We start from the raw sequence: 19797 nt of genomic DNA, 5'->3' as shown, positions 1-19797 counted from the left end.
TTGCCAGGGAGAAAGTGCTTGGGAAGCTGAAAGGGCTGAAGGTGGCCTGGGCCAGATGGGCTGCACGCTAGGGTTCTGAAAGAGTTGGCTTTAGAGATTGTGGAGGCATTGGCAGTGATATTTCAAGAATCACTAGAGACAGGAGTGGTCCCAGATGATTGGAAAATTGCCAATATTACCCCGCTGCACAAGAAGGGAGCAAAGCAGAATAGTGGGAACTATAGGCCGGTTAGTCTGACTTCAGTGGTTGGTAAGATTATAGAGTTCATTATAAAGGATAAGGTTATGGAGTACTTACAAGTTTATGATAAAATAGGCCGATGTTAGCCTGGCTTTGTGATGGGAAGGTCTTGCTTGACAAACTTGCTGGAATTCTTTGAAGAAGTAAATAGCAGGACAGGCAGTCATTAGATGTTGTTTACTTAGATTTTCAGATTGCCTTTGATACGGTGCCACATGTTAGGCTGCTTAGGAAGATCAAAGCCCATCGTATCAAAGGGCAGATACTAGCATGGATAGCAGGTTGGCTGGAAGGCAGAAGACAGAGTGGCAATAAAGGGGGCCCTTTCAGGTTGGCTGCCAGTAACTAGCGGAGATCAGCAGAGGTCGGTGCTGGGGCCGCGACTCTTCACGTTGTATATTAATGATTTGGACGAGGGGATTGAAGGCTTTGTGGCCAAGTTTGCTGATGATATGAGAATAGGTGGAAGGGCAGGTAGTGTAGAGCATGCAGGAACTCTGCAGAAGGACTTGGACAGGTTGTGAGAGTGGGCAGAGAAGTGGCAGATGGAATATAGTGTAGCAAAGTGTGGAGTCATGCATTTTGGTTGCAGGAATAAAGGCGTAGACTATTTTGTAAATGGGGAGAGAATCCAGAAATTGGAGGTGCAAAGGGACATGCAGGATTCCCAAAAAGTTAATCTAAAGAAAGCAAGAGGCCTGTATATAAAAACAGGGATGTAATACTGAGGCTCTATAAGGCGCTGGTAAGGCCGCATTTGGAATATCGTGAGCAATTCTGGGCACCATATCTGAGGAAGGATGTGCTGGCTCTGGAGACGGTCCAAAGAAGGTTTACAAGAATGATCCCAGGAATGAGTAGGTTAACCTATGATGAGCGTTTGTCGGGACTGGGCCTGTACTGACTGCGGGTGCTTGTCTGTATGGAGTTTGTGCGTTCTCCTCCTGATTGTGTGGGTGCTCCGGTTTCCTCCCAAGGTTCAAAGATGTGCAGGTTTGTAGGTTAATTGGCTTCGGTAAAGATTGGATGTTTTCAAGAGAGAGGTAGATTTAGCTCTTAGGGCTAAAGGAAGCAAGGGATATGGGAAAAAAGCAGGAACGGGGTACTGATTTTAGATGATCAGCCATGATCATATTGAATGGTGGTGCTGGCTTGAAGGGCCGAATGGCCCACTCTTGCACCTATTTTCTATGTTACTCGCTGGAGTTTCAAAGAATGAGGGGGGACCTCATTGAAACATACAGAATGGTGAAAGGCTTGGATAAAGTAGATGGGGAGAGGATGTTTCCACTAGTGGGAGGATCTGGGACTGGAGGTCGCCTCAGAATTAAAGGACGTTCTTTTAGGTGGAATTCTTTGCCACAAAAGGCTGTGGAGGCCAAGTCAGTAGATATTTTTAAGGCAGATATAGTTAGATTCTTGATTAGTACAGGTAGAGGAGAAGGCAGGAGAATGGGGTTTTGAGGGAGAGATAGATCAGCCATGATTGAATGGCGGCGTAGACTTGATGGGTCGAATGGCCTAATTCTTCTCCTATCACTTATGAAAGAACACAGTTAATGGCAAGACCCTTAACAGCATTGATGTATAGAGTGATCTTGTGATCCCAGTCCATTTTCTCCCTGAAAGTGGCAACACAAGTTGATAAGTGGTAAAGAAGGTCTATGCTTGGCTTTATTGATCAAGACACTGAGTCAGGAAGTCATGTTGCAGCTTTATAGGACTTTGATTAGTCCACATTTTGGAGAATTGTGTGCTTTTCTTGTTGCCCCATTACAGGAAGGATGTAGAGTGTTTGGAGACGGTGGGTAATTGTATACCGGAATGCTGCCTGGATTAGAGGGCATTACATATAAGGAGTGGCTGGACAATTTTGGTTTGTTTTCTCTGGAACATATGAGGTTAAGGGGAAACCTGATAGAAGTATACAAAATTGTGAGAGGCATATAGAGCATATACAGTCAGAACCTTTTACCATGGGTGGAAATGTCAAGAAGTAAGGGGCATAGTTTTAAGATAAGAGAGGCTAAGTTGAAACAAGATGTGCAGGGCAAGTGTTTTTACCCAGAGCTTGGTGGGTCATTAGAAAAATATTAAGGTAGATAAATCCCAAGGGCCTGATGAGATTTATCCCAGGTTATTGAGAGAGGCATGAGAGGAGATTGGAGGAGCCTTGATGAAGATCGATGGCATCTCAGCCTCGAACTGGAGATATCAATATTGTACCTTTGTTTAGCAAGGGAAGTAGAGATAATTCAGAAAATCGTAGGCCAGTGAGCCACATGTCTGTGGTAGAAAAGCTATTGAAGAGGATTCTTTGAGATAGGATTTTCTCTCATTCGGAAGCAAATGGGCTCAATAGGGACAGTCAGCATTGCTTTGTCCGTGACAGGTCTTGTCCTACTAACAATTGAGTTTTTTAGAGGAGGTAACAAAGTTGATTAATGAAGGCAGGACAGCGGATTTAGCTACATGGATTTTAGTAAGTCATTTGATAAAGTCTCTCTCATGGTAGGCTGATTCAGAAGATTAAGATAGACAGTAGACAATAGACAATAGTTGCAGGAGTAGGCCATTCAGCCCTTCGAGCCAGCACCGCCATTCAATGCGATCATGGCTGATCACTCTCAATCAGTACCCCGTTCCTGCCTTCTCCCCATACCCCCTCACTCCGCTATCCTTAAGAGCTCTATCCAGCTCTCTCTTGAAAGCATTCAACGAACTGGCCTCCACTGCCTTCTGAGGCAGAGAATTCCACACCTTCACCACTTTCTGACTGAAAAAGTTCTTCCTCATCTCCGTTCTAAATGGCCTACCCCTTATTCTTAAACTGTGGCCCCTTGTTCTGGACTCCCCCAACATTGGGAACATGTTTCCTGCCTCTAATGTGTCCAATCCCCTAATTATCTTACATGTTTCAATAAGATCCCCCCTCATCCTTCTAAATTCCAGTGTATACAAGCCTAATTGCTCCAGCCTTTCAACATACGACAGTCCCGCCATTCCGGGAATTAACCTAGTGAACCTACGCTGCACGCCCTCAATAGCAAGATGTATAGGATCCACTGTGACTTGGTCATTTAGATTCAGAACTGGCTAATCCATAGAAGATAGAGTATAGTGGTGGCAAGGTGGTTATTTTTGCTAGGTCGAATATAAGGGTAAAGTATACAAGTGATGGCAAGGGCCGTAACAGCATTGATGTACAAAGGGGTCTTGGGGTCCACGTCCATAGTTCCCTGAAAATGGCAACATGTATTCAGAATGGTAAAGAGGGCATAAGGTATGCTTGACTTCATAGGTCAGGGCATTAGGTATAAGAGTCTGGAAGTCATGGTGCAATGTTATGGGACATTTGGAGTCTTATGTACAGCTCTGGTCGCCCCATTACAGGAAGGATGTTGCAGCTTTGGAGAAGGTGCAGAAGAGTTTTAAATAACTGCAGATGCTGGTACAAATCGAAGGTATTTATTCACAAAATGCTGGAGTAACTCAGCAGGTCAGGCAGCATCTCAGGAGAGAAGGGATGGGTGACGTTTCGGGTCGAGACCCTTCTTCAGACTGAACTAAGGGTCACGACCCAAAAAGTCACCCATTCCTTCTCTCCGGAGATGCTGCCTGACCCGCTGAGTTACTCCAGCATTTTGTGAATAAATACCTTAGAAGAGTTTTAAAATGCCTGAATTGGAGGATATTAGTTATAAGAAGAGTTTGGACAAATAATCCAATCTTGGAGTATTTTTTCTGGCGTGGCAGACACTAAGTGGTGACTTGATAAAGTATATGAAATTTCTTTTTAGAAGTATATTAAATTATGAGAGGCATAAATAGGTTAGACAGTCAGAGCCTTTTTTCCCCATGATGGTAGTATCAAAGACTAGGGAGCATAGATTTAAGGTGAAAGGGGCAAAGTTTAAAGGAGATGTGCGATGCAAGGTTTTTTACACAGAAGGTGGTGAGTGCTTGAAATGGGTGGCCAAGAGTAGAGGTGGAGGCAGATACAATAGCAGCGTTTAAGCAGCTTTTGGATATACACATGGATGGGCTGGGAATGAGGGCTTGGATCATGCGCAGGCAGATGAGATTAATTTAGCGTTGTATCATGTTTGACACTTGCATTTAGGGCTGAAGGGTCTGTTCGAGTGCTGTACTTTTCTATGTTCTATATTCTACAACAGTTCAAGAAGGTAAATTATTAGCAAAATGCTAAGTAATGCTAGCGCTACTGCATTTCTGTTTTAGAAAATGGTCAGCAGACCCATTGGCTTCAATTGAAACTGAATACATAAAGAATCTTCAGCAGCAAATTTGTCTGTTGGAATTAGAAACCAGTTTCCTATATCCTTTCGGATTTTTTCGAAAAAATATATAAATTCCTATCTTGTGTGTAATGTGATAACAAGACCAATCGTAAATTATGTTTTTTAATCTATTGCTAATAACCATTGCAATTAGTAAACTCTAATGTTCTGTCAATATTGTTCATAAATTTAAAATTTGTTCCTTGACGACAAGTATTAACACGGCAACAGGCTAACAAAGCAGCAAGCATCCCACCACAAATAGCTCAGGAGGCAGAGAAAATGTTGAAGGAAATGAAGGTATTTGTAATTATGTACGAACAGATATTTTGTGAATTTGAATTATACAGTGATATGAAAACACTTTAATATATTTAGTGTCCTGTGGACCTAGTTATGTTGATTTTTAAATTTTCACAACTACATTGCTCCTCGATTCTATAACACCCTTTTCTAATGGTTTTCCCTTTTTGCTTGAAGATGGTGAACTTGTATTGCTGAAGAGTTCTTACATTCCAGCAGCTCTTCCATGATTAATTGTTTGTTCCAGATAGCTGACTAATCAATTTGCCTTCAGATAGTTTGAATTTGTATCTTACTTTCCCCTGCGGACTCACATTAATCCATTCTTTGTTTATTGTTTTCGGGCTGTTTAATGCTTAATATTTCGGTTCTCAGAGGCTCTGTTACTTCCTTTCAGAGATAAATGGAATATGTTTTTTTCTAATCTTAAATATATCCTTAAATAAATTTAAGTAGAGTTGACGCATTACCGTGCCAGAGACCCGGGTTCGACTCTGACTACGGGTGCTGTCTGTATAGAGTTTGTATGTTCTCCCCGTGACCTTCGTGGCTTTTCTTCGGGAGCTCCAGTTTCCTCCCACACTCCAAAGAAGTACAGGTTTGTAGGCTGATTGGCTTGGTAAAATTGTAAATTGTCCCTAGCTTATATAGGATAGTGTCAGTGTGCAGGGGTGGCTGGTCGGGGTGGACACTGTGGGCTAAAGGGCCTGTTTCACCACTGTATCTCTAAACTAAACTAAACTAAGCATGGAAACTGACCCTTCAGCCCACTGAGTTCCTGCTGATCCTCAACCACTCATTTTTACTGATCCTATGTTAAACTTATTTTTAAATTCTCCCCGCGTTCTTATCAACTCCCAGATTCCACCACTAGAATTAACTTACAGTGTTCAATTAATCTGTCAACCCACACCACAGTCTTGGGATGTGGTGGGAAATTGGAGGATCTGCACTCATATGGAGAACGTACACACCCATGCAGTCACATGGAGAACATGCAAACACCAGCAAGACAGCATCCGATGTTAGGATTGTACCCAGATATCTGGAGAGGTAGCAGCTCTAGCAGATGCACCACTCTGCTTCATTTGCAAGCTCTTACAACTTAATTTTGCCTGAAAGCAGCCCAGCGACTCCCCACCCCCCCCCCCCACCCCCACCACCCCAACCCCCAAGCTCCTCCAAAGTAAATGTATTTTAACTTTTTGAAAGATACCTATTACAACTTAATATGCACCCATTGAGTAATTCTTTACAAATAGCTCAGGATTATTAAGAGAACTGAAATGAACAACGAAGTAAAAGAAGTCGAAAGAGATTAAAACATAGACATGTTAACATTCTATTCATTTTCTTTTATTCTGAAAATGTACTTCAGTTCTGAAAATGTACTTAAGTTCTGAGAATCTCTGTGAATTATTTGTGACTTTTCTAGGAGCTGCAAGCTGAAATTGAACTCATCCAGCTAGAAATTAGAAAGAGAGACACCCGAATTGCAACATCAAAGTCTGAGAAGGAACTTTTCTACAGAAATCTTTGTTCAACACAAGGTGGTAGCTGGATAATCATATTTTTAATATACTTTAAATATTTGTACTTAAATGTGATTTAAATAGAGTACGTATTTCTCGAGGTATAGTGTAACAAATGTGAGATACGCCTACCAAGGTCACAATATGAGTGCAGATGCCAATGGCTCTTTGGTCCATTTCAGTTTATTCAAGGCAAACTGCCAATATACCGACACAAAAAGCTGGAGTAACTCAGCGGATCAGACAGCATCTCTGGAGAAAAGAAATAGGTGACGTATCAGGTCGAGACCCTTTTCTCCAGAGATGCTGTCTGACCCACTGAGTTACTCCAGCTTTTTGTGTCTATATCTTCGGTTTAAACCAATATCTGCAGTTCCTTCCTACACATGGCAAACTGCCATATGCCTTATGTTTCTTAAATAAGTTAGAGTGGTGATGAAAATCAGTGTCCAGAACTTAGTTCTGAACATTCATCGTTTTGTGTATTTAAAAAAATACTTCCAGATATCAGTTATAAATTTATCTTTGATCAGTTTGAGTCTGTCACCCCATTCTAATTCTGTAATTTAGTAGTTTCAACTCAAACGGAACAACATTTCAAATATATTATTCTATAATGCATCAAGCATTATTGATAAACAGCCATCAGGTAAGGGAATATCTTCCTGATTTGGCCCATCTCATGACAAGATTTAAATCATAGGGCTGGAATAATGGTATTGACAACTGGATAATTGGACTAGCAAGTATTTCTACCCATTGAATATCCTAACCCTATTCCTCCTTGAACTATATGAAGGTATCATTTTATTCCTTTCTTTATGAGTTTATCAAGCTTTCTCCTGAAAGCACAATGCTAGTCATCTCAACTGCCCCATCCGGTACTGAGTTTGCGAATAGATAACGCTATGTTGTAAATAAACTCAAAAATTACCATTGATCTGATTACCCTGGGTGGGTGGGAGCCTCTAGGTGGGGCAGAGTTGTGCATCTAAACAAAGAAAAGAGATAGACACAAAAAGCTGGAGCAACTCAGCGGGACAGGCAGCATCTCTGGAGAGAAGGGATGGGTGACGTTTCAGGTCGAGACCCTTCTTCAGACTGGTTAGGGATAAGGGAAATGAGAGGTATAGACGGTGATGTGGAGAGATAAAGAACAATCAATGAAAGATATGCAAAAAAGTAACAATGATAAAGGGAAACAGGCCATTGTAAGCTGTTTGTAGGGTGAGAATGAGAAGCTGGTGCGACATGGGTGGGGGAGGGATAGAGAGAGTGGGAATGCCGGAGCTACCTGAAGTGAGAGAAATCAATATTCATACCACTGGGCTGCAAGCTGCCCAAGCAAAATATGAGATCCTGTTCCTCCAATTTGCATTTAGCCTCATTCTGACAATAGAGGAGACTGAGGACAGAAAGGTCTGTGTAGGAATGGGAAGGAGAATTAAAGCTTCCAGCAACCGGGAGATCAGGTTGGTTCACGTGGGCTGAGCGAAGGTGTTCCGCAAAACGATCGCCCAGTCTGCGTTTGGTTTCGCCGATGTATAAGAGTCCACATCTTGAACAACGGATACAGTGGATGAGGTTGGAGGAGGTGCAATTGAACCTCTGCCTAAAGAAAGGAGATAGCAGCTTCTATCACATCCAATAAAGGTGCTGAGAGAGACTGCATGAAAAAGTTTTCTCAACAAAATGTAGCGGCACCTGCCGTTCTCCATCTTTGACCCACAATCACTGTGCCAGTCAGCAATGCACTCCGACCCCTATATCTCGGCATTGAGTGGCAGTATCATTCGCCCTGGTCTGCCCAACAGACTGGTGCTGAGTGGTTGCTGTGCTCATGATACATGCCTGTCAAAGGATTTGAGTTTGGAGCTAATTGATGATTATCATGATTTAAACTAGCCTGGAGGTACTAGAACAGACACTTCCACATTTAACATGCTGTTGCTAATTAGAAGCAATTTCATTGCAACAGAATATGTAGCATCTGTACAGCTGCTTCCACAAAACTTCCAGCCAACTCAAGTCAAGTCAAGTCAAGTCAAATTTATTTGTCACATACACATACTCGATGTGCAGTGAAATGAAAGTGGCAATGCCTGCGGGTTGTGCACAAAAATAATTACAGTTACAGCATATAAATAAAGTTAATAAGTTACTAAACATAGCACAAAAAGTGTCGACAAAAATTTAGTCTCTGGGGTTATCAAAGTTGACAGTCCTGATGGCCTGTGGGAAGAAGCTCCGTCTCATCCTCTCCGTTTTCACAGCGTGACAGCGGAGGCGTTTGCCTGACCGTAGCATCTGGAACAGTCCGTTACTGGGGTGGCAGGGGTCCCTCATGATCTTGCTTGCTCTGGATCTGCACCTCCTGATGTATAGGTCCTGCAGTCTCCACATTTGTTGTTTTCCCCCCTCCCCCCACCTTACTCCATCTGCTTTTTTTTGTCTGCCTCCATGCTTCTATATTCCAACTCAACTACTTCCCTGATCCCTACTTGGCACAATCAGCACATCTTGCTGCACCCCCCTTCAATCCATCACTCCCCTCTGTATATTTTGTCCACGTTCCATCTCCATTCTTAATTCTGATGCAAGCTTTTTGACCTGAAATGTCACCCGATATTTTCCCTCCCGACAGATGCTGCTTGACTCACTGAATTCCTCCAGCCGGTTGTTGTTGCTCCAGGTTTCAGCATCTGTAGTCACTTGAGTCTCCACTGAATAAAATGTTTCTGGACCCCTTAATGAGATGGAAAAGAGTGCTGAGTTTTTTTTAGACAAAGTGCTGGGGGGTCCAGAGGAGAGGTGTGCACCAGCAAGATGAGAGTGAGTGGGAAGGGGTTGTGGGGAAGGAGACTGTCACCCTCCCATCCCTGCTACCTTTCTTGGTCCTATGTCATTCCATTCATAACCAAAGGAGGGACATGATTATGAGAGAGATATCCATGATCAGACACTCCTGTTTTCTAGGTGACTCCTTTGAGGTATTTAGCATTGCACTCAATCTCTTTAAATACCTCAGAATTTCAAGACTTTTAATGAGGTTTTAATAATGTAGCTTTAATGAGGTCTCTGAAAGTCTCTTCGTGTCCATATAACCATATATAACCATATAACAACTACAGCACGGAAACAGGCCCGTTCGGCCCTTCCAGTCCACGCCGACCACTCTCCCTGACCTAGTCTCATCTACCTGCACTCAGACCATAACCCTCTAATCCCCTCTTATCCATATACCTATCCAATTTACTCTTAAATAATAAAATCGAGACCACTTCCACCGGAAGCCCATTCCATACAGCCACCACCCTCTGAGTAAAGAAGTTACCCCTCATGTTACGCCTAAACTTTTGTCCCTCAATTCTGAAGCTATGTCCCCTTGTTGGAATCTTCCCCACTCTCAAAGGGAAAAGCCTACCCACGTCAACTCTGTCCGTCCCTCTCAAAAATTTAAAAACCTCTATCAAGTCCCCCCTCAACCTTCTACGCTCCAAAGAATAAAGACCCAACCTGTTCAACCTCTCTCTGTAGCTTAAGTGCTGAAACCCAGGCAACATTCTAGTAAATCTCCTCTGTACCCTCTCCATTTTGTCGACATCTTTCCTATAATTTGGCGACCAGAACTGCACACCATACTCCAGATTCGGCCTCACCAATGCCCTGTACAATTTCAACATCACATCCCAACTTCTATACTCGATGCTCTGATTTATAAAGGCAAGCATACCAAATGCCTTCTTCTCCACCCTATCCACATGAGATTCCACCTTCAGGGAACAATGCACAGTTATTCCCAGATCCCTCTGTTCCACTGCATTCCTCAATTCCCTACCATTTACCCTGTACGTCCTATTTTGATTTGTCCTACCAAAATGCAGCACCTCACACTTATCAGCATTAAACTCCATCTGCCAACTTTCAGCCCACCCTTCCAAAAGGCCCAAGTCTCTCTGTAGACTTTGAAATTCTACTTCATTACTAACTACACCACCTATCTTAGTATCATCTGCATATTTACTAATCCAATTTGCCACACCATCATCCAGATCATTAATGTAAATGACAAACAACAGTGGACCCAACACAGATCCCTGGGGCACTCCACTAGACACTGGCCTCCAACCTGACATACAATTGTCAACCATTACCCTCTGGTATCTCCCATTCAGCCATTGTTGAATCCATCTTGCAACCTCACTATTAATACCGAACGATTTAACCTTCTTAATCAACCTTCCACGTGGAACCTTGTCAAATGCCTTACTGAAGTCCATATAGACAACATCCACAGCCTTGCCCTTATCAATTTCCCTGGTAACCTCTTCAAAAAATTCAAGAAGATTAGTCAAACATGAACCTTCCAGGCACAAATCCATGTTGACTGTTTCTAATCAGGCCTTGTTTGTCCAAATAATTATATATATTGTCCCTAAGCATCTTTTCCATTAATTTTCCCACCACAGACGTCAAACTAATAGGTCTATAATTGCTAGGTTTACTTTTAGAACCTTTTTTAAACAAAGGCACAACATGCGCAATGCGCCAATCTTCCGGCACCATCCCCGTTTCTAATGACGTTTGAAATATTTCCATCATAGCCCCTGCTATTTCTGCACTAACTTCCCTCAATGTCCTAGGGAATATCCTATCAGGACCTGGAGACTTATCCACTTTTATATTTTTCAAAAGTGTCCGTACCTCCTCTTCTTTAATCCTCATAATTTCCATCACTACTCTACTTGTTTCGCTTACCTCACATAATTCAATATCCTTCTCCTCGGTGAATACCGAAGAAAAGAAATTGTTTAATATCTCCCCATTTCTTCCGGCTCAGCACATAGCTGTCCACTCTGACTCTCTAATGGACCAATTTTATCCCTCACTATCCTTTTGCTATTGACATATCTGTAGAACCCCTTGGGGTTTACTTTTACATTACTTGCCAAAGCAGCCTCATATCTTTTTTTCGCTTTTCTAATTTCCTTCTTAAGATTCCTTTTACATTCTTTATATTCCTCAAGAACCTTATTTACTCCCTGCCGCTTATATTTATTGTATATCTCCCTCTTTTTCCGAACCAAGTGTCCAATTTCCCTGGAAAACCACGGCTATTTCAAATTATTATTCTTTCCTTTCCACCGAACAGGGACATAAAGACTCTGTACTCTCAAAATTTCACCTTTAAATATCCTCCATTTCTCTATTATATCCTTTTCATAAAACAAAAAGTTCCATTTCACTCCTTTTAAATCCTTTCTCATCTCCTCAAAATTAGCCTTTCTCCAATCCAAAATCTCAACCCTTGGTCCAGATTTGACCTTCTCCATAATGATATTGAAACTAATGGCATTGTGATCACTAGACCCAAAGTGCTCCTCAACACATACCTCCGTCACCTGACCCGTCTCATTTCCTAACAGGAGGTCCAACACTGCCCCTTCTCTGGTAGGCACCTCTACGTATTGCTGCAAAAAACTATCCTGCACACATTTTACAAACTCCAAACCATCCAGCCCTTTAACAGAATGTGATTCCCAGTCTATATACGGAAAATTGAAATCACCCACAATCACTACTCTGTGCTTACTACCAATATCTGCTATCTCCTTACATATTTGCTCTTCCAATTCTCGTTCCCTATTTGGCGGTCTATAATACACCCCTATAAGTGTTGCTAAACCTTTCTCATTTCTGAGTTCCACCCAAACAGCCTCCCTAATCGAGCCTTCTAGTCTGTCCTGCCAAAGCACTGCTGTGATATCCTCCCTGACAAGCAATGCCACACCCCCACCTCTTGCCCCTCCGATTCTATCACATCTGAAACAATGAAATCCTGGAATATTTAATTGCCAATCGCAACCCTCCTGCAACCATGTTTCACTGATCGCCACAACATCATACTTCCAGATGTCAATCCAGGCTCTAAGCTCATCCACCTTTCTTACAATGCTCCTAGCATTAAAATATACACATTTAAGGGAACCATCATTTCTTATTCTCAGTTTATTTATTTTCCCTTCTTTCTCTCCTACATATTGGGTCTGAGTGTTTCCCTTTTCTGCCGCCTGCCTCACACACTGCCTATTAGCTATCTGTGTTTGAGTCCCTCCCCCCAACCGTACTAGTTTAAAGTCTCCGCAATTACCTTAGCAAATCTCCCCGCCAGGATATTGGTTCCCCTCAGGTTCAGATGCAACCCGTCCTTTTTGTACAGGTCATACTTCCCCCAGAAGAGGTACCAATGATCCAGAAACTTGAATCCCTGCTCCTTGCACCAGTTCCTCAGCCACGTATTTATCCTCCACCTCACTCCATTCCTATTCTCACTATCGCGTGGCACAGGCAGTAAGCCTGAGATTATTGCTTTGGAAGTCCTTTTTTTTAACTCTCTTCCTAGCCCCCTAAATTCTCCTTTCAGGACCTCTTCCCTTATCCTACCTATATTGTTGGTACCTATATGTACCACGACCTCTGGCTCATCTCCCTCCCCTTTCAGGATATCCTGGACACGCTCAGACACATCCCGGACACCGGCACCAGGGAGGCAAACCACCATCCGGGTCTCCCGACTGCGTCCACAGAATCGCCTATCTGACCCCCTCACTATAGAGTCCCCTATTACTATCGCTCTCCTCTTCCTTTCCCTACCCTTCTGAGCAACAGGGCCGGACTCCTTACCAGAGGCCCGGGCACCGTCGCTGCCCCCAGGTAGGCTGTTCCCCCCAACAGTACTTAAACAGGAGTACTTATTTCCAAGGGGTACAGCCACCGGGGTACTCCCTAGTCCCTGCTCCTTGCCCCCCCTAACCGTGACCCACTTGTCTACCTCCCGTGGTCTTGGAGTGACCACCTCTCTGTAACTCCTATCTATAACCTCCTCACTCTCCCTGACCAAACGGAGGTCATCAATCTGCCGCTCCAGGTTCCTAATACGGTCCCTTAGGAGCCCCATCTCATCGCACCTGGCGCAGATGTGGATGTCTGGAAGACTATCAGACTCCCAGATTCCCCACATCCGACACCCAGAACAATAAACTGCCCTGGCACTCATATTCCCCAAACAAAGCCCCGTGCTCGGTTACTAAACCTACCGCCCGGCCGCTGCTCCAACCGCTCCAACCGCCCACCCAAAAGAACTGAGTGATCTCCTGGGAGAGGCGAAAAACCGGATAAAAAACCCAAGCCAATTTGGGAAAAAAAAAAAATCTGGGAAATTCCTCTCCGACCCCAAGCTAGGCGATCGAAACTTGTCCGGGAGATCTTACTCCTTACTATCCCCACACAATACCTCCCAAGCAACACAGCTTGGTGCTGCTGCTGCTGCTGCTGCTGCTGCTACTGCGGATTGCTGCTGGCTGCTGCTGATTGCTGCTGATTGCTGCTACTGCTGCTGATTGCTGCTACTGTGTCTCATATGACTTCTTAAAGCTTCCTTTAGTAAGTGAATAGTGAATAGTTCACATGGCTTAAATAGTACTTAAAATCCTCTGTGAGAACTTTATTCCTTGAGTTCAGCTGATCACTATTAGAAAGACGTTGACCCAGTGCCAAAATTCATGTGGGCTTTTTAACGTGCATGAGTGCTGTTTAATTGTCAGTCAAACTTTCAACAGTCTTCTGAACCAAATGTACACATCAGCTCCTTCGGTAAGGTGGTGTTTAGGCCTGCAGTTGGGTTACAGTGGCATCATACCTTAATCATGGTCACATTATAGATTCACTGTAAATGTTGCTTAGGATCACCCTTGAAAACTGAACAGAGCTGCAAATCAGCATTTGGTTTCTGCAGTGAAAAGGAGACTGTGGCAAAATAAGTCAATTCAATGCATGAAATTGGAAGTGCATAAGTGAATTGCTGCTTTACCTTGATCCATTGTTGGGTCACTGGACGGTGGGAAGATTCAGATTAGTTTATTGTCATATGCACCAGGGTGTGATGAAATTCCTTACTCGCATTAAGCTCATAGAGTAAACAGTATGCACGGTAATAATAGGTAAAGCAAGAAATACAATGTCAAATGCAAAACTGCAGAATGGTTTAAAGATTGTAGTGCAATGTGACGTAGTGTGGGAAGAAAAGACTGAAGTGCAATTATGGAATGAGATGGAGTTAGGAATGAGCACATGGCAGCACCTCTGGGAGGGGAGTATGGAAGAGGAGATTGGCTCAGGGCCTTGATATCGGTATAGTAAAAGCTGTTCTTAAGTCTAGATATCCAGGCTTTCAGCCTTCCTGTTGTAATGCATTATGATGAACTGGATGGAAGGTAGTGATAAACCTGTGATGGACAGGGCTGTGTTCACCATTCTCTGCCGGCGGCTCAGGTGGTCAAGGACAGATCAGTTGCCATAACAGCGGTGTCGGCACGATAGCACAGCGGTAGAGTTGCTGCCTTACAGCGCTTACAGTGCTTGCAGCGCCGGAGACCCGGGTTCGATCCTGACTACGGGTGCTGTCTGTACGGAGTTTGTACGTTCTCCCCGTGACTGTGTGGGTTTTCCCCGGGTGCTCCGGTTTCCTCCCACACTCCAAAGACGTACAGGTTTGTAGCTTTGTGTCCCTAGTGTGTGTAGGATAGTGCCAGTGTGCGGGGATCGCTGGTCAGTGTGGACTCGTGGGCTGAAGGGCCTGTTTCTGCGTAGTATCTCTAAACTAATCAAAATCAAACCAGGCTGAGATGAATCCTTTCTGAGTAAAGGAAATGTTATGACCAATTCTTACTGACAGGTCTGGTGGTCAGGAAATCCAGAAACCAGTAGCACATGGAGGCCCCCAGCCCAAGGTCCAGCAATTTAGAGTTGAGCTTATTTGGTATTATAGTGTTGATTACAGCTTAGCAGTTTATTATGTTGGATGTTAGAGCTACTGGGTATACCTCAGTCATTGTAGTTTCATTTGGAAATAAGACAGGTTACTTTTCTTGGGGACTGGAATGATGGAGATTTCCTTGAAGCAGATGCAGACAGTATACAGACAGTTGAAATGAAGGGTTAGAGATATTGGGTAAGACTGTGGTAGGTTGCTTGCCTGTACAAAACGGGCATAAAGGGCATTGAGTTCACTGGCTAAGATGCGTCTTTGGCAGAAATCATCTCCGATTTCAGCTTATAACCCTGATGATATTGATAGCCTGTCATAGTCGCCTAACATCTGCTCGATTGAAGAGAACCTCCAGCTTTTTGTAGATTTCTCTCTTGACACCCGTGATCGCCTTATGGAGATCAGACTTGGTCTTCTTGTACTGCATTAGGTCACCCTTCAAGACTTCAGCAGAGCAACCTGTTTTTCCAAAGTTTCCGGGTTAGGTTAGATTTCCTAATTATCCTTGTTGGAGCACAATCATCAATACATTTCCAGATAAAACTATGATGACTGAGGTATACTCATTCAGGCTGAATGAAGAGGTCTTGATCAGGTTGCTGTCTACTGACATGAGGCAGCCCTGAGGTAGACCTTCAGCCATGTCAGTCTACTGCTGTATTACTCTGTTGTTGGTGACTCGCACTCCAGACTCTCTATAAGCCAGCAGGAGCAGCCCGGACACAAGATCATACTGGCTGAAATGAGGGTGGAGGATGTGGCGATTGGTGTACTTGATGGTGTACCAACAGTCTAGTGTTAAAGCCCCAGGTGGGGCAAGAAAGATGCTGATAATATTTGGGGAGTACATTTCTGCGGTTTGCTTGATTAACATCATCGGCATTGAACAATAGGGCATCAGGGTTTGCTGTCTCAAGGGAGTTGTAAACAGAGTATAATTTGTCCAGTGTCATCTTGGCGTTGGCCTGGAGTGGGATGTAGATCGCTGATGAGATGGTAGAGGTGAATTCCCTCAGTTGATAAAGCGGTCAGTCTTCCAAGTCAGAGGAGCAGAATTGTGCTGAGATGATCACATGCACCACAAAGTGTTAATCATATAGCGGGCATCACTGCAGCTGCACCTGGAGTCTCCTGACTACTACGCAACCATGGTTGTTTGTACTCACAGCTGTGCCAGCAGTGTTGGGTCCAATAAAGATCAGTCATTCCAAAATCTGCTTTGATTTAGCAATTATTGGTTTATTTTTGTCGCCTGGACTGAGATAAACTGGAAAATGTTGCTTGCGATCCAGATAAAAACAGCCATACACGATTCCAATAAAAACCATACATGAGTACAATAGGTAGTGCAAAAATGAAAAGAAGAATGCAGAACATACTGTTACAATAACAGAGAATGTGAAGATTATAAAAAGTGCAAAGGCTGCAGCAAAGTAGATTGCGAGATCAGGAATACATCCTAGCTTGTGAGAATTCTGTGGAAGGTTCCGATAACAATGGCGAAGGAACCGTGCTTGAATCAGGTGGGATATGCTTAAAAGCTTTTGTATCTTCCGCCTGACAGCAGAGGGAGAAGGGGAAATGAGTGATTCTTCATTATATTGGTTGTTTTGCTGAGGCAGCATGAAGTGTAGATGTAATCAAGGGAGGGGGACTGGTTGTGTTCTAATGGACTGTGCTACATCCACAACTTCTGCACAACGGCAGGACAAATGTCAAACCAAGCTGTAATGCATCCTTTTCTACGACTCATCCCACCTTCCTCTTGACTGCATCCGTGCTTCATGCTGCATCCTGTATCCCATCTCATCATTGTTCAAGATCTAGCCTACCTTAGCGAGGTAATCTGCTAACATGTAAACGGAGGGAGAGGGGTCTTGACCCGAAACGTCACCCATTCCATCTATCCAGAGATGCTGCCTGTTCCACTGAGTTACTCCAGCATTTTGTGTCTATCTAACATGTAAATGGAGTTCAAGCAGAATTTGGCTGCATGGTCATGAGTGTATAGTTGGTGGCTGAGAATGCAGTATTTCACGGTGCCGGCGTTGAGAATTAATGTGGAGAATATACTGATGCCTAATATTGCTGATTGTGGTCAAAGATCCATTTGCAGAGTGGGGTGTTGAGTGCCAGGTCCAGAAGTTTGGAGATGCGTTTGGTTGGAATGACGGTTGACAGGAGACTTTCTGCACTGGATCGAATAGGTTTGTTTGTGTTGGGAAAGATAGATAATAATGAAATTGACCATAGAAGACTATTTTAAGAGATGCTTCATTCAAAACATCACCACTGTCTGGCATCATATTAGTCACAAGAGGAAAAAGGAGTATCAAAATAAAGTGTTCGGACAAAGTTAATAAAGAAATACTTTTTGTCAGTGGAAAGTGGAGACCCAACAGGCGCATAGTTGAGGGGTGGCAAAAGAATAAATGTTTGCAGAGAAACATGAATTGCAATTTACCTTTAACGAAGAAAAACAATGCAAGGGATATAAAATGGAGAATGTGACTAACAAAATACTGGTAAGAGTTCAATTAGTCTGATTTCTTTCTATGCTGTACTGATTTAATAATTTTGGTTCAAAGAGAGGAGTCTGCTGAAATTAATTTTGTGAAAGGATGTCATTAGTTTAACAAATAGGTCTACAGATGATTATGCGTTTATGCCATTTTTGTTTTCTGAGGTAAAACTCTTTCTGTTTAGAAGTAAATCAAATTCAAGAAAAGATTTAACAATGTTTTTACCTCTAATATATTTTACCCATCATCCCAATCAACGCTTTATTGATCTATGGTAGTTGCTATTGCATTAAGACTAAAAATATAAATGTGACAGAGTCTAGTTCAAGAGAGAAGAGATTATTGATGGAAGAATTAGTTCAAATGAAGAAACTAAAGGAAATTGCTAACCAAGATATAACTTACAAAAAGTCTGAACTAATGAATATCAAGCAGGAACTGGAAAGGACAACTACCCAGGCAAAAGATGGAAAACATCAAGTCTATTTGCTAGAAACACAGGTACGTTTTATAGAGTTATGGTATGGCTTTTTTGCTCAAGGTTTTGCATTTTTTAAATGCACTGTATTTATTCTCATTATGATTTTTTTCCCTTAAGACACTGCATTAGTGTAAAGATAAAAACAGTGCCTCATACAATGTGTTATGTCACACATGACATACCCAACTTTAGCATCCTGCTTCAGGTGATCAGTCATTGAAACCTGATGGCCATGTAACATAAATCATATATGATAGTGATGTTTAAGAGGCATTTACACAGAGGGATATGGATCATGTTGAGACAGGTGAGGTTAGTTTAATTTGGCATTTTGGTTGCAGACATCGTGGGTCAAAAGGCCTGCTCTGCTGTATGTTCAATATGTTATTTTAATTCTGTACATCAACTTAACATAATAATTTCTTTGTTATGATCTAAGTTATTACAATCACTGAATTCTGACTACAGAATTTCTGTGGGAGAAAGAAGGGAAAAATAAACAACATGCTTCAATTACTAAATAATGTCCAATTTCTTTGCCCTTTTGAGTTTAATTCTCATCACAATTTCAAAATATGAAAAGAAGAATGATTTCTATTCACTCCATATTCATGTCTTTTCAGCATGTACAATACCAATCTATTATGAGAATCAAACACTGATCTCACTTTGGAGTCTAAAGCTCCAGTTATATAAAATTGAAATAATGGTTTCTAAAAGTGGAAAAGTTTTCCATTAAAGTCATGGTAAATAATCTAAATCTAGGTCCATTCCAGAGAGGTAATATGCTTCCATCAATCACCTTAACTGAGATTAAAAAAATATAACTTGCCTAATAACAAGTAGGAGACAGGAAACCTCTTACTGGCCATCTGAGACCATGCCAATATTCTTGAAAACAGCCTGCTCTCTGTTTATTGTGAATTTATTTTGCCATTGTTTCAAATGGTATGTTAATTTTGACAACATATTTACAAAGCTTCAATTCAAAAAATATCTATGCAAATTATGTTTTAAGTGCCATTGGCTTGACTTAGTATAGTTTGCACAACTAGAAGGGTTAATGTTAAATAATGATTAGAGCAAAGTATATACCATGCACAGACAATGAAGAATGGTGTTCAAAAGAAGGGGAATTAACATTTTGTATGTTTTGCTACTATTTAGATGCATAACATTACATAATATTAAATTGGATATCCAGCACAGAGTCAGGATTTTTAAGCAAACCAGTTCATTCTAATATTTTCTATTCTTTTAGAGTCACCTCCAGATTTTTTCATCTAAATCTGTCAGCATATATATGTCAGAAGGGTCTCGACCCGAAACGTCACCCATTGAGTCTGAAGAAGGGTCTCAACCCAAAACATCACCCATTCCTTCTCTTCAGAGATGCTGCCTGTCCCGCTGAGTTACTCCAGTATTTTGTGTCTATCTTCAGCATATATTCCTTCACTTTCATGTGCTCGTCCAACATTCCCTTAAATACTTGAACCACTCCCTGTGGTCATGAGTTCTGCATTCTCGCCATTCTTTCAATAAAGAAGTGGGTTTTTTTGCTTAATGCCCTGTTACATTTCTAGTTGACTA

The 19797-nt window shown here is 42.3% G+C and overlaps 1 protein-coding gene across 2 annotated transcripts in view; it reads left to right on the top strand.

Annotated features, from left to right (window-relative positions):
• LOC144593226 (uncharacterized) overlaps positions 1 to 19797 on the top strand; it is a 44893-nt gene that overhangs the window by 10950 nt on the left and 14146 nt on the right. Inside the window, exons 3-5 of one of the 2 annotated variants that reach the window (XM_078398730.1) lie at positions 4757 to 4842; positions 6281 to 6395; positions 18043 to 18227. In XM_078398730.1, the coding sequence (XP_078254856.1) occupies positions 4757 to 4842; positions 6281 to 6395; positions 18043 to 18227 (386 nt within the window). The remainder of the gene's footprint in view (positions 1 to 4756; positions 4843 to 6280; positions 6396 to 18042; positions 18228 to 19797) is intronic. The other variant, XM_078398731.1, reaches the window with a different exon arrangement.

This window comes from Rhinoraja longicauda, chromosome 4 (assembly GCF_053455715.1).
Source record: "Rhinoraja longicauda isolate Sanriku21f chromosome 4, sRhiLon1.1, whole genome shotgun sequence".
NCBI classification, from domain to species: Eukaryota; Metazoa; Chordata; class Chondrichthyes; order Rajiformes; family Arhynchobatidae; genus Rhinoraja; species Rhinoraja longicauda.
This window is presented reverse-complemented; position numbering and strand designations above follow the sequence as displayed.